The sequence below is a fragment of the Ailuropoda melanoleuca genome, chromosome 8 (assembly GCF_002007445.2).
Source record: "Ailuropoda melanoleuca isolate Jingjing chromosome 8, ASM200744v2, whole genome shotgun sequence".
NCBI classification, from domain to species: Eukaryota; Metazoa; Chordata; class Mammalia; order Carnivora; family Ursidae; genus Ailuropoda; species Ailuropoda melanoleuca.
Window position 1 is genome coordinate 85,097,467 of NC_048225.1, and position 14,848 is coordinate 85,112,314.

The window sequence follows — 14,848 nt, forward strand, 5'->3', positions numbered from 1 at the left end:
CATTTCTTACCATTTTTAATGGGCTTTGCACATCTAAAATCTTTTCCATATTGATTAAAAGTCCTTACCCTTATTCTCCTTAATGCTTTCCACCAGTGTTTTTCCACCAGTGTTTTTCCCCCTGTATAACACACCAAGGCTTCTCTTGTTTAACTCCTATATCCTTTTTTATCACTAAGTGTATAGGTAAATAATGAATGTAAATTGTTCCTAGTGTCCATAACTGGCCAATTAGCTAAGAATCTCGATTATTTCCATCATGGGGTTAAAATGGAATCTCTTTTGAAATGCACATTGTGAATATATTTTTCTTTCGCTTCCACAGGTCCCACCTTACATATGATAAGTTGCAATGCTTTTTAGGCCACACAAGCTTTTCTACTCACAGTTTTGCAGAGATTAGTGACAAATGGACTCAACCACTGGCTAGAAACTGAGTTTCAGTAAAGGTGGAAAAAAGTGCTTATCATTTAGCAAGTCAACAAAAGTATGTTTGTGTTCTCATAACAAACTTTTTAAATGTAGTGTTAGCCTGAAAACAAATAAATAAGCCAAAATGGGGGACGGAAAATGCTAAACATAAAATGCTAAACATTCTCCTACTTGAGAACATTGTTTGTTAATGATAGTTACTAGTAAATTTTTGACTTCTTATAAAGGAAATCAGGACGATAAAGAAAACTGAGTTACTGCCAATAATCTACTTCAAATAATTGACTTAACTACATTTCAATAAAACTGAAGATCATTGGCTATTTTTCTGTTTTCTTCTTCTTCTTTTTAAAGATTTTATTTATTTATTTGAGAGAGAAGCAGAGAGTGCCCAAAAGTGGGGAGGGGCAGAGGGAGAAGGACAAGCTGACTCCCTGCTGAGCGTGGAGCCCCACATGGTTTGACTGGGGTAGGGGGTCCTACGATGGCTGACCAGGGCCAACAATGGGCCCCGCATGGCTTGATCCCCGGACCCTGAGATCATGATCTAAGCCAAAGTCAGACACTTAACCGACTGAGCCACCCAGGTGCCCCTATTTTTCTATTTTCTATGTTCCTAGTTTTCAAATACTGGATGGTTGGTATTGACCTTTAACTTGTCATGTTCTCTATGCCAGAGCCAAGAACAATTCATAGGTATTATTTATTTAGCTAACTTCATCCTTAAAGCTGCCAAAGAGGATCCAGGATGGAACTGATAGGGTTGTACAGAAATGACCTCATGTGTTTTCACAGCCTCCATATAAGTAGATAAAGGGACTATATTAGTCCTTTTTCTATAGATAAGGAAACTGAAGGAATAAGGAAACAAGTACATTCAACACTTATTAAGCATCTATAACGGCAGAGGCACAGTGCGGAGTTTTGGAACATACACATAATCAAGCTGAAGTCTGTGCCCTCCAAACAGTCACAATCTAGTGGACATGGCTGACTGTGAAAAACACGATCATATACATAGAATACAATGAAAGAACAGGGGAGGGAACGGCTATAAGCTTTTGAAAGGGTTTCGTAGAGATGGAATCTGAACCAATATTTAATGGGTCAAGTGTTCTACAGACAAAGATGGTGGGATAGCAGAGGTAAGGGCAAAGGCATAGAAAGGTAGGACGTGAATTTGCCAGTTATCACATGAATCTGAGGGCGGGGCAGGGGTAGAAGGGAGATGACATGTTCAGAAGGTCTGTAGATCTCCTTAATGCCAACTCTGGCAGCAATGGGGTGAAAAGTAGGGTGGCAGGGAGGTATTAGGAGACAATTGCAATGGTTTAGGAAAGAGGTAATGAGGCTTGAACTGTGTGGAAGTGGGAGTGACAGCAGGTAGTGATAGCAGAAGTAAAATCTATATAATTTGGCAACTGAGCAGACATGGACCATGAAGGAGGAGGAGGAGTTGTTGAAGATGATTCAAACGCATTAATTTGAACCAGTGACCATACTACATTTGAGCTACCTTGGGCCAGAGAGAAGGGAATTTCTATTAGGAAGGTGGAAGGGGTCTAAAGATCAGGACAGATATGGATTTAGAAATGAACCACAGGCATATGATGGCTGAAGCCATATGAGTGGAAGAAATCACCAAAGAATAATGTACAAAGAGGAAAAAAGACAAAAAGAAAATCTTAAAATGCAGGGAACACCAGCGTTTTAAGAAAGTAGAGTTGGGGAGTGAAGGAAGGGTCACTGGTATCACAGGAACTGTCGGTCTGAGAGGGAAGCAGATGATGCAAGGTGACAGAAATCAAGGAAGAAAAGTTTCCAGAAATAGAGCTGAATGATGCTGAGAGGATCAGTATGGGATTTCCTGCGGTCACGGAGATCCCATCTGCACCTGAACTCCTCACCTACCTACCGAATCATCACACACACACAAAATGTGTTTTTTTCGAGAGGAACCTACTCCTCATTTTACCAATAGTTACTGTGGGACTCAGTGATCAAAATAAATCGCAAGTTCCAATTTTCTTCATTAAATTTTCTTTGCAGCTCACTCTACTCTCCTTAGTTGAGCTTTTTAGAGAGCTATTATTAATCAAGTACGTGTCCTCTTTAATCCTTGTGGATGCTGTTACATGCAAGGACTCCTGAGTCATAGGGGGTCGTTGGGCATCTTATCCAGCAGTGTGACGAGGACTTGTTATCCAACCTCTTCAGCCTTGGTTTCCTCATTTGCAAAATGGGAACGGCGGTACTTACTTAAGAGTTGAGAAGCGTGCACGCGAGAACGCAAGTAAAACTCTCAGCACATTGCGTCAAAGGTCAAGTCATTTTTGCTGTTACCGTTTTGTAATCTCCGAGAGCAGAAGACAACCCCAACACTAGTGCCTAAAGGGTGTAGCACGGAGCTGGGGACGTGTGAGCCTCATTCTGCCAGGCCTCGGGCAAGCGTCAAGCACAGGAAGAGGGATAAATATTTGACAGGTTCCCCGGGACTCTGCAACTGACAACCCCGGAGGAAGGACTGGCTGCAAGACGTAGCGGCAAGCGGCAAGCAGGATCTCAGGCACCGCCCGTGAGTCTCCGACGACCACACTTCCCAGGGTGCAGCGCGCCCATCCTGGGTGGAAATTTAACCAGGCGGAGTCGGATTGTGAGCCCGCCAGGGGAAGCAGTGCACGCTGGGACTTGTAGTCTTCGAGTCGCAAGTTCACTGGCCGGAGGCGGGCCGAAGCCTGAGGTCCCTCCCTAGTCCCGCCTTTTGTCCACGTCTCATTTCTCCCGACCAATGCCTTCTCCTTTCCCCGGAGCCAGCCCCTCTCCAATCCGGTCCCCATTGGGTCCTGAGCCTCAACGCCTTGGGCCCTACCCGGAAGTAGCGTTGGGGGAGGTGGTTTCCTAGACTACGACACCGGAAAGCTGGGGGAGGTGCTCGGGGCTGCTGAGGGCGGAGGGCGGTGGCAGCGCTGGCGCTGGGGACCGGCTCGGTGGTTTCGGGAAGCAGATCGGCGACGGCTGCCGCTCGCGGAGCTCCGCATCCCGCCCTCGGCACGGCTCACAGCCCCCTTGCCTCCAGCGTCCGGCAATGTGTCCCTCCGGCCGGGCGTAGCCGCTGCGCGTGCGCGGAACCGTGGGGCCATGAGCGAAGCCGGCGGCGGCCGGGGCTGTGGGTCCTCGGTCCCCCAGCGAGCGCCATGGAGCCTGGTGGCGGCGACGGCCGCGTTCTGCCTGGTGTCGGCCACGTCCGTGTGGACGGCGGGGGCCGCGCCCATGAGTAGGGAGGAGAGACAGAAGCTTGGGTAAGGATGCCTGGCAGCCTCGGGTGGGTTTGCTCAGGAGGCGGATCACAGGCGAGGTGCCTGTCATTGCGACCCGGGCGCACAGTGGCCTCTCCTGTCGCGATTGGGATGGCTGTTGCCCCGCGAGGACCCTGCCAGGAGGACAGGGTCCGGGAAGGTGGGGGCCGTCGCCTGCTGTGCGACCTCGGGGGACCGTCGGGGTGTCGCCTGGGCCGTCGGTGACATGTGCAGGCTCCTTGAGGCCATCCGCCGTGTGTCAACGCAGCTGCCATGTCAGTGGCCCGTGAAGGGGGCTACAGCTCGTGCCACTACGCGTCAGAGTCCTGCTGTTGTCTTTAGTCGGGGACATGGTTAGATTTCTCGCACAAGTGAGCTCCCAGCTGGGAAAATGTTGCTGATCTCACAGTAGTTAAGGAAATAGTCTTTACACCTGTTACGGAAAAGGGGGCGTTCGTTGGAATTTGAACTTTATACGTTTACCGTTTCCTTGCGATGTTTTCTTGCACGGCATTTTCTAATAGAACAATATTTAATGGTATTATTCAGAAGCCTCAATTAAGTATATCTGTTCACTTTACTCAAAGTAGTTTTACCAATTTCGAAAGTGTCATAAAATTCTCAGTTATATTTACAGTATTTCATTGGGAGTCAATATTCCTAATATATGCTAGGTCCCACAAATGAATAAGAAAAAAGCCAAGAACCAGTAAGAAAATGAGCAGAGCATGAAGAGTTAATTCACACAAGAGGAAATGCAAATGGTCAATAAACATGAAAAGTTACTCAACCTCTTAAATGTGAGAGATGCAGATTAAAACAATGAGATAGCTGTTTTTGCCATCAGATTAATAAGTACAGGGGCGCCTGGCTGGTTCAGTCAGTAGAGCCTATGACTCTTGATCTCAGGGTTGTAAATTCGAGCCCCATGTTGGGTGTAGAGATGACTTAAAAATAAAATCTTAAAAAAGAAAAGATTAGTAAGTACAAAACACAGAGTACTGACTAGCCGAAGTGTGAGAAAAGACTTGGTGGGAGTGTAAATTGCTGTAATGTACTGACAGGATCTCCTAAAATTTAAATTGTGTGTACTCTTTGATTCATTTTTCCATCTCAGGGAATCAATCCTACAGAAATAAAAGCACTGTTGATGTAGAGATAGGTGTACAAGGATGTGCATTTTGAAAGAATGGAACTGTTCTTGGAGCATCCGTATTACGGAATAATATTCAGACATTAGGGAGGAGGTAGATCATTGGAAGGCTATCCAGGATGTAATTGCCAAGACAAAAAAAAAATGGAAGTTGTAGGATAATATGTTTGGTGCCATCCCTCCTCCTCCTCCTCCTCCTCCTCCTCCTTTTTTTTTTTTTTTTATAGTTTTTTTTTTTTTTTTTTTTTTTTTATCCCATAATGCCGGGATCATGCCCTGAGCCGAAGGCAGACGCTTAACGACTGCACCACCCAGGTGCCCCTATCAGAACTATTCTTGAACTAACTTTATAGCCATACTTTACATACAATAAAATTCACTATTTTTAAATGTATAGGTCACTGAATTATGAAAAGTATGTATTTATGGGTAAATGGCACCACTGTTAAGATACATTACTAGCAATAAAACATGAAATTAAAATTTAAAAGTACCATATGCAACAGTATCCAAAACATGAAATATTTGGTGATGAATACAATTAAATATGTCAGTATTCAAAACCAGGTCTGTATGACCTCAGAGCCAATGTTCTCTTTGCTATGTTGCACTTCTTAAGACTTGGAAAGAGAAGCTTCAAGTCTGTTAAGGATGGAAAGTATCTTACTTGGCTACCACTCCTCTTTCCCCCCCTTTTTTTTTATTAAAAATTTTTATTTGAAGAAAAGTCATTAGTTAAGTCATTTTTGACCAAAGTTAATTTTTAACTGGAAAAGTTTAACCAAAGTGGCTTGAAATGTCAGCTTAAATTTTGAGAGTAAGAGTCTGGAGTTATAAACCACAAATACACAATTGCTTGACTGCTTTCCCCTTTGGGAATTTTCGGGAAACTGAACTCTGATTCATTAGGTTTACCTGTGCGATTTAAAAAAAAAAAAATCCAAATAATGATTTATGATAAAAAGCCTAAAATGCCCCATCCCTTTTCCTATCCCCCGAAACCAAACTGATGATAAAGACTGGAATTATCACAAGTTTTAAGCAGTTGCTCAGTTGCTTGCAGTTTGTAGTTTATGGAATGTTTTCCTTGGTCATATGTAGTCTTACCCTTCCTGGAATACATTGTTTTTTGCTTTTGTGATTTACATGTTACAGCAGTTGTTAATGTTATCTTTTCATTTAAAAAAAAGAAATATAAAGCAATCCAGTTTCTGTAGGACATTGACAGGCAATGTGTTTTAGAAAAAGCTGACTTATAAAAATTATTTTAAAATAATTAAAAAGACATAATTTTTGAACTATGGATCTGATTTCCAATACATTTCTGTTCACTTGTTGAATAGAAATAAAACCATCATAGAGACATTTTTTCTGTTTAATAGAGTAAGCTACCATTCTGTATTTAAATATGACTGTGAGGACTTACATGTTTAAGAGAAAGTGCTCAACTGGATATTAAATTATCTCCACTTTGAAGTATGTGTTGAGAAATTTGATGATCATGTGCTACAAAAATGTAAGGATTGGAAAATAATGTGTCCTCGTACACAATCTTGACTTATCCGTACTCATGGAAATTGAATGCTTATGAAGTTTGGGTTAACAAGTTAAGGCTTAGTCTACTAGGCACTGCCATTTCCAGTTAAAGGAATTCCTATTTCTTGGCAATAATCTTGTGTTGATTCTATTTCAGTGAAAGAAAAAAGAATTTCCATATTCCATTTATTGATATCAGTGCTTGAAAAGAAAATTTTAACATTGTTTTTGGTTGTTCATTAGTTAATTTGAGAGATATTTATCATCTTCAATGTAATAAATGTGTGGAAGAATTAAGATACTCCATAGTTTTCTGAGATAACTTGATCCATATTCTATCATATATGTACACATGTAAAGAATTAATGTTTTAGCAAAGTGACAAGATCTTGTTTATTATTTTAAAATGATTATTCATAAAAAGTTTGTCAGGACTTAATTTATTCAGTTTACAAGTTTGAATGTACTTGATTTTGCTGGTCATCATAGCCAGGATCTGGAAATTAGTTCTTTTCTGTCTGCTAGCTTTATTATTACTAGTATTTCATCATCCATGATTACAGTTTTTAAAATGACAACTGTAGTATAACAGGAAGTAAAATAAAATTATACCCAGGCATTTTCTCTAACACTTTCTTCAATTCTTGCTATTAGTGACTGGAACTTTGGGAACAATAGTAAGTGTTAATAGATTATTGAACTATTTTTCCCTTGCTAATTATTGAAATATTTGGCCTTGTCTAACCATAACATTAACTTTGTAGTTTTTTGTATAGTCCTCAAGCCCCCAAACTTGAGAGTGTTGAACTGAAAGACTGATTTGTTGGTCCAGACAATACAGATTTTGACTTAGTAAATCTGGTGTGGGGATCAGAAATCTCCATTTTAAATAGTCATCTTGGGGATTTTAAGAAACAGAGATAGCCAAAACATACAAATCTCTTCTCATTTTAGAGATGAATATTATTTATTTGACTTTTGACAGTTTTTTAAAGGAGAAGAGAATACATCATAAAATCATAAAATGTATCTTTTGAAAGTGTGAGCAAATATGTATTAATAGATATGTGTTAAGCTAGGCATTAGTGATTTTATTTAAAATGAAAGAAGCTTGTTAGAGTATTGTTATTTTGTATCATTACATACCCACCCTTCTGTTGATAGAATATGTAATATAAGCAATAAACAGTAATAATAATTACTTCTTTTGGGCTTCTCCAGCTATATTCTTCCTTTTAAGACAGATATGTTGAATAATTTTCTTAAGAGGTAATTGGTTTTCAGCATCAGATTTCCTTCTCTCTGCATGGCATACATCATTTATCAATATTCTTGGGAAACATAAGGTGAATTTTACATAAATTGCTAGGAATAGTAAAAGTTTGGCCCAGCTCTATGTGGTTAATGAAGGCTTGTCTACTAACACTGGTATATTTCTTGACTCTGTTTATGTCTTTTCTAACTAATTTTTTCTTTTGTTTTTTTATTGGTGTATGTTTATCAAGGAGCATTAACTTTTTTAGAAAAACAAGTACTTAACTTTTTTCCATTTCTGTTCTTTTAATATTAGGAATCAAGTACTGGAAATGTTTGATCATGCTTATGGTAACTATATGGTAAGTAGAAGCCTTGTCTTTACACATCATTTATGTGAGTGGGTTGTTATATAAACATAGTCAGCTGCAGATTTGGAAACCTGAATAGCACTTTTTTTTTTTAACGGAAGTTTTTTTAAAAAAAAACAGTGCAAGTGTAAGCCAACAGAGTGTTTCTGGTAATTGGTTCTTAAAGGAGTTTATTGGGATAGCTACGAAATTGCATTACATTATGGAACTTTGTATTTAAGTAGTTCCTTTGATGCTGTCAGCAATGTGAGTGGTTTATATAGCTAGATATTGTGGATGTACGTGAATAAGATGTTGTCTCCAGCCTTTGGGGAAATTATTCTCTTAATTAAAAAAACTTTACAATATTGCTTTATATACTCTACGAAGAAAACCGTTGGTGAACAGAGACAAAATATGACCTAGTTTCTATCCAAGTTATGTCCTCATAGTGGGCTTTGATTTGAATATATTCTGCTTCCTAGATACACTGATCTGTATTGTTTTAAAATGTCGTAGTGTTCACTTGGGATGAAATAGCAGCTTCAGTTTTGCAAGATGAAAAAGGTATGGAGATCTCTTGCTCAACAGTGAATATACTTAATGCTGCTGAATTTAAAAATGTTAAAAATGGTAAATTGTATGTTACATGTTTTTTACCACAATTAAAAATTTAATCCCCCCATAGTACATAGTAGGGCTGGGGGGTTGTAGCTGCCCTCTATTTCTCCCTGCCTTATGCCCCTTAATAAAATGATCTTAGACTTCAGGAAAAAAATGTTTAATTTCTAAAAAGTTGAACTAGCAGCAAAGTTTAGAGTTCAAAGAAAATTTTCTGTGTAAGTTTCTGTAATTTTGAAAAGAGTAATCAAATTATTCTGAGAATTCTTAATGAATTTTAAAATATGTTTTTACATTTTAAAATATGTTTTTAGTTTTTTACATTTTAAAATGTTTTTACATTTTAAAATGTGTCAGCAGATTTTCTTTTATGATGAAAGCCTGTAAAATATAGATGGGAAAAGTTTGGCAGAGAACTAACTTTAATTGGTTCTGCTTTAAGTATATTTTAACTGATTCTGTGAATCCATTTTTCATTATATATTACCCAAATATCTTCATATTAACATCTTTATAAACATCTAAATACATTCACACTTTATGCATTCTTATACTGTTTTTTAAGATTTTTAAAAAATTCGACACAGAGCAGAGCAAGTGAGAGAGAAAATGAGTGGGGGGGGGGAGGGCAAAGGGAGAGGGAGATGCAGACTCCCTGCTGAGCAGGGAGCCCGACTCGGAGCTCAATCCCAGGACCCTGAGATCATGACCTGAGTTAAACAGATGCTTAACTGACTGAGCCTCCAGGCGCCCCACATTTTTGTATTGTTTGAACATGTTTTATATTTGATAATTCTTGTTCCTCCTTATATTTCGTATTTCTAAGAATCTATATTGAGTTCTTAATGTTTTTAGAAAATAATGGTAATGAAGCTTGGGGTATTTTTAAGCATATTGAAAACACAGGTTTAAATTCATTTCTAAAGACTTTGGCCATTCCCTTAATAGTTCTTTCAAAATTATTTATCTCTGGTTAGTTAATTCCATTTGGGCCAAGCATAATTGAACAAATCTAGGCTAATAGTTTTGTGGTGGCCAAGTGGATCCATGCTATATCCTCAAACCTTAGCCATCTCATAAATGCATACTTTGCTTCCAAAGTTGAATAAAAGGGTATATAGCTGGATCAGTTCAGTATATTTCACCGTGAATAGGATCCTCCCTTTATAAAGCACAGTATTTTAATTAATTAATTAATTTTTAAAAGATTTTATTCATTTGAGAGAGAGAAAGGTGGGAGAGGGACAAAGGAAGACAGAGGACCCTGGGATCATAACCTGAGCCAAAGGCAGACGCTTAACCAACTGAGCCACTCAGGCACCCCTAAAGCACAGTATTTTTAATATCTCTTCTCTTTTTAGGTAAACAGCAGAAAGTTCTATCAATACATTTTTTCCTATTATAGAATGCACTTAGTAAATGGATTTATGACAGAGCAGGTGCTGAGAACAGCTCTCAGAGGACTTCCTGGTCCAGTTCCTATTTATTGGCCCCTGACTGGGAAACTTTGTATTACACCTCCCTACCTGTAAGATTGAAAGGAAAGGGTATTTCAACCCCGAAGACTGGGAACTTCTGGAATTAACACTGCCTTTCATTTTTCCAGTGGATCCACACCCATCAGCAGTCCACTGCAATACATATTTTTAAACATTCAACTATTTTACAACAGAAGTGACTCTTGGAACGTACTTGTGCTCAGTTTATGTGAAGATTGTAACCCAAGATTTAGTCTAAATTCTCACTTCCCTTTTTCAAGTTCAAAACTAACCTGAAACAGTTCTAAAATATTAGGCAGAGACCAGGTGCTCTGTATTTGTTATTTGAAGTCACCTGAAAATTTTTTCCAGTTTTAATACTCAGAAACAGTATTAGCTTGCTGTAGAGCAAAAGTGTATAGGTTTTGGAGTTTGATGGGTTTGAGTTCAAATTCTGTCTTGTTTATTTAATAGCTTGGACCCTAAATAGATCATTTAACCCCTCTGAGCACTATCTGATGGAAATTGGGCATAATTGTAAAGGGCTATTGTAGCTTGTAAGATTGTTGAGAACAGGGATCATTTTATTTATTTTATTTTTTATTTTTAAAAGACTTTATTCATTTGTCAGAAAGAGAGAGTGTGTACAAGCAGGGGGAGCAGCAGGCAGAGGAACAAGCAGACTCCCTGCTGAGCAAGGAACTGGATGCAGGAGGGACTCAATCCCAGGACCCTGAGATCATGACCTGAGCTGAAGGCAGATGCTTAACCGACTGAGCCACCCAGGTGTCCTGAGAACAGGGATCATTTTATTTAATTTTTAATAAATTCATCTTTTTATATCTTGTGCCCAAAATCATGCCTGGTGCACAAACACTTATTAAATTTTTTTAAAGAGGGGCACCTGGGTGGCTCAGTTGGTTAAGCGTCCGACTCTTGATTTCAGCTCAGGTCATGATCTCAGGATCCTGAGATTGAGCCCTGCGTGGGGCTCTGTGCTGAGTGTGGGGCCTGCTTAAGATTCTCTCTCCCGCTCTGTCTCTACCCCTCCCCCTGCTTGTGCTCTCTGTCTCTTGAAATAAATAAAATCTTTTAAAAAACCATTTTTTTTAAAGTACTGAATTGAATTCTTGTGAAGATGTAATCAAATAGTGATTTTTTTTGCATTTGGTTATTATTATGTATCTTTGCCTTTTAAATTCAAAGAAATCATTTAACAAACTTCATAAAAGATACAAGTTCATGGTGAGTTTTTGGGATCTGTAAGTCGGCTTCTTTTGTTGTAGTCGGTTGCCTACCATGCTGAAATGTAAATATCTGGCACATGGTGGGCGTTTAATAAATGTTGAAAGCTTTTCATTTCTCACTAGTCCTTCTTAATATTACTCTCCATTCTAGTGTACATTTAGAGCAATTCCTTTTAACTTTCTTGGTTCCGAGGAGAACAATGGTTTTCCAAAAATGACAATATAATATTAAGAGCAAGCAAGAAGTCTGGAAATGGAACAGGACACCATGAGCTAGCTGTGCCACCTACCAGCTGGGTTGCAATGAGAAAGTTACCTAATCTCCCTGAGCATGTTTCCTCATCTCTCTAAAGTGGTTTGCCTGCCCCACACTGCTGTTGTAAGGATTGAACAAGTTGATATAATTCAAGTGCGTGAAACTAGTGTCCAGCAAATAGGAAGCACAATGTAAGAGTTTACGGCTCCTGTCACTACTGTCATGATTCGTTCTCTGCCTGAGATTGAAGTTGCCCTCCTAAACTTCATCTAGGCTTTTAACTCCTTGGATTGTACATACAACCTCTTTAAAACACATTCTTTTCTGTCCAAGGCATGTACCCTTTGAGGTTATTTTTTCTCCTTACTTTTTTTTTTTTTTGATTCTCCAAGTTCTGTAAATGCTACTTTTCAATAACAATACCCTGCCAGCTTTAGGTAGGGCACTGCGACCCTGCCATCCTTTGTTATATCCAGGAATTTTCTGATTTTATCAATTATTGGCTTAAATATTAATATTATAACAAGTATGTTTGACAAATCTCTACCCTAGATCAGACTGCAATTTATCCACAGTAAATTGCACAGATGGCTTTCTTTTTCCCTCAAATAACATGAAATTAGATGTTTGTTTTGGCAGTTCTTGTGTGGCCTTATTTAACCTCAGACCATAGCCACTTTAGCGCTTCTGTTAGTATGTTTTTAGTATTTGTGCTGAGGTTACTTTGCAGATTAATTTAGATGACAAAATGACATGTATTTAGGCCACCAAATGCAGAACCGTTTTGGATCTGCACTTCCTGACCTGATATTTGTCTCCCAGTGTTTTTCCTGTTACTGTAAACAACTCAAACTGTTATAAGCAAAAACTGTTAAGGTAGAGCATTAAACAAAAGAGTTGGTAAGCACAGTTTCTTTTACCTAGTAGAATCATACCTACTAACCACTTTGGAGCCTGATTTTATGAGAGCACAGTTCAAAGAAACAGTAGATTAGTCCTTATCATTGAAACCAAGGGAAAATGTAACTTCCTTATAGATTTCTAGATTTATGTAAGTTTTCTTAGAATTACTTTCTTTCCCCTAAAGTTACTTTCTTTGAACATTTTTTATTGTGGTTAAAATATATGTGTGTGTGTGTGTGTGTGTATAAAATTTCTTTGCAAAAATTCTTTGCATTATATATATATATATATATATATGTAAAATTTACCATTTTAACCATTTTTAAATGAACATTTCTGTGGCATTAAGTATATTCACCATGTTGGGCAACCACCACCATCCAGCTCCAGAACTTTTTCATATTCCCATTTGAAACTCTGTACCTAATGTTTTCTTTTTGATTGTTCATCAGAAAGTAATTTTGGGGGCGCCTGGGTGGCTCAGTCTGTCAGGCGTCTGCCTTCAGCTCAGGTCATGCTCCCAGGGTCCTGGAATTGAGCCCCACATCGGGCTCCTTGCTCAGCGGGGAGCCTGCTTCTCCCCCTCCCTTTGCCCCTATCTCTGCTCATGTTCTATGTCTCTGTCTCTGTCTCTCAAATAAATAAATAAAATCTTTAAAAAAAGTAATTCTGTAAATAAATTACTTAAAAAGTGGTACTAATGGCTGGGAGGAGGAAAATTATAAATTTCTGTGTGTCTTTTTTTGTGTGGATCAGTGTGGGACTACCTTTTGTTAACGAGTGTTTCCTTGGCCTTTACTTTTAGAGCATCCTCAAACTTTGCCAAAATGGCATAAATTCTGTAGTAGCCTCTGGCAATATTTTATTATCACACTCTGGTACTCTATATAGGATTTTAACTCAGTAGAAAAAGTTTTTCTATTTAATTAGGTATAACTTATAGACAAAAAAATTTTTAATTTTGAGTACATGATTCTGAGTTTTGACAGTTGTTTACATTTGTTCCACTACCACCACAGTCATGACATACTTTTCCATCAAAATGCTTCCTCATGCTCCGTAGCAGTCAGTTCCTTTTCCCTATCTCTGACCCCTGGCAACCATTGTAATCTGCTTTGGCACTATAGTTTTTCCTTTTTAAGATTTCATATAAATGGCATCATACAGTATGTAGTCTTTTGATTCCGATTCTTTGTTTAACATGATGGTTTTGAGATTTTAGCCATGTTGTTGGATATTATTGTAGTTCCTATTTATTGCTTAGTAGTATTCAGTTGATTTGATAGAACACAGTTTGCTTACCCATTCAGTAATTGATAAGTATTTGGCTCGTTTCTGGTCTTTGGGTATTATTAAAAAGACTGCTGTGAAAATTTTCTGTGAATGCAAATTTTTATGTGGACATACATTTTCATATATTTCCCAACTAGGAATGGGATTGTTAGGTTATATGGGAAGGATAAGTTTAACTTTATAAGAAACTGTAAAACTTCCCTAAAGTATCTGTAACATTTTGTATTCCCCACCAGCAATGTATAAGAGTTTCAGTTACGCTACATTTTCTCCAGTACTTGGTATTTTCGGTCTTTTTAATTTTAGCTGTTCTAATGGATATGTAGTGACATTTTGTTGTGACTTTAATTTGACTTTTCCCAATAACCAGTGATGTTGAAAATCTTTCTGTGTGCTTAGTATATCTTCTTTTTTTTTTTTTTTAGTGAAGCCTGCTCAGATCTCTTGTCTATTTTAAAATCAGTTCATTTGTCCTGTTATTGCTGAGTCATAAGAGTGATATATTCTGGATGTCAGTCCTTTATCACATATAGAGTTGTATATTCTGGATATCAGTCCTTTATCACATATATCACATATCACAGTATTTTCTCCCTGTCTGTGCTTTGCCATTTAATTTTCTTAACAATGTCTTTTGAAGGCAAATGTTTTAAATTATGATCAAATCCAATTTATCCTTTTTTATGATTCCTGTCTTTTATATACTACCTAAAAAATATTTCCCTAGCCCAGGCCACAAAGATTTTCTTGTTTTCTTCTAGGTGTTTTATAATTTTAGCCTGTTCATTTAGATCTATCACTCATTTTGTGTTAATGTTTGTATATAAAATGAGGTGAGGGTTGATGTATATTTTTTTTCTATGTGGATATCCAGCTATTCCAGCATTCTTTGTTGAAAAGAGTATCCTTTTACCACTGAATTACTTTGGTATCTGTGTAAAATTAGTTAACCATCTATGCATGGGCCTGTTTCTAGACTGTATTTTTTCCCCATTGAGCTATATGTCTATATGTATACTAATATCACAC

The 14,848-nt window shown here is 38.1% G+C and overlaps 1 protein-coding gene across 2 annotated transcripts in view; it reads left to right on the forward strand.

The window, feature by feature from the left end:
* The first annotated feature begins 3,334 nt into the window (after window positions 1-3,334).
* Window positions 3,335-14,848, forward strand: part of EDEM3 (ER degradation enhancing alpha-mannosidase like protein 3) — a 66,248-nt gene continuing 54,734 nt past the window's right edge. The window contains exons 1-2 of one of the 2 annotated variants that reach the window (XM_019801374.2): window positions 3,335-3,731; window positions 7,988-8,033. In XM_019801374.2, the coding sequence (XP_019656933.2) occupies window positions 3,571-3,731; window positions 7,988-8,033 (207 nt within the window). In that variant the 5' untranslated portion in view covers window positions 3,335-3,570. The remainder of the gene's footprint in view (window positions 3,732-7,987; window positions 8,034-14,848) is intronic. The other variant, XM_002920848.4, reaches the window with a different exon arrangement.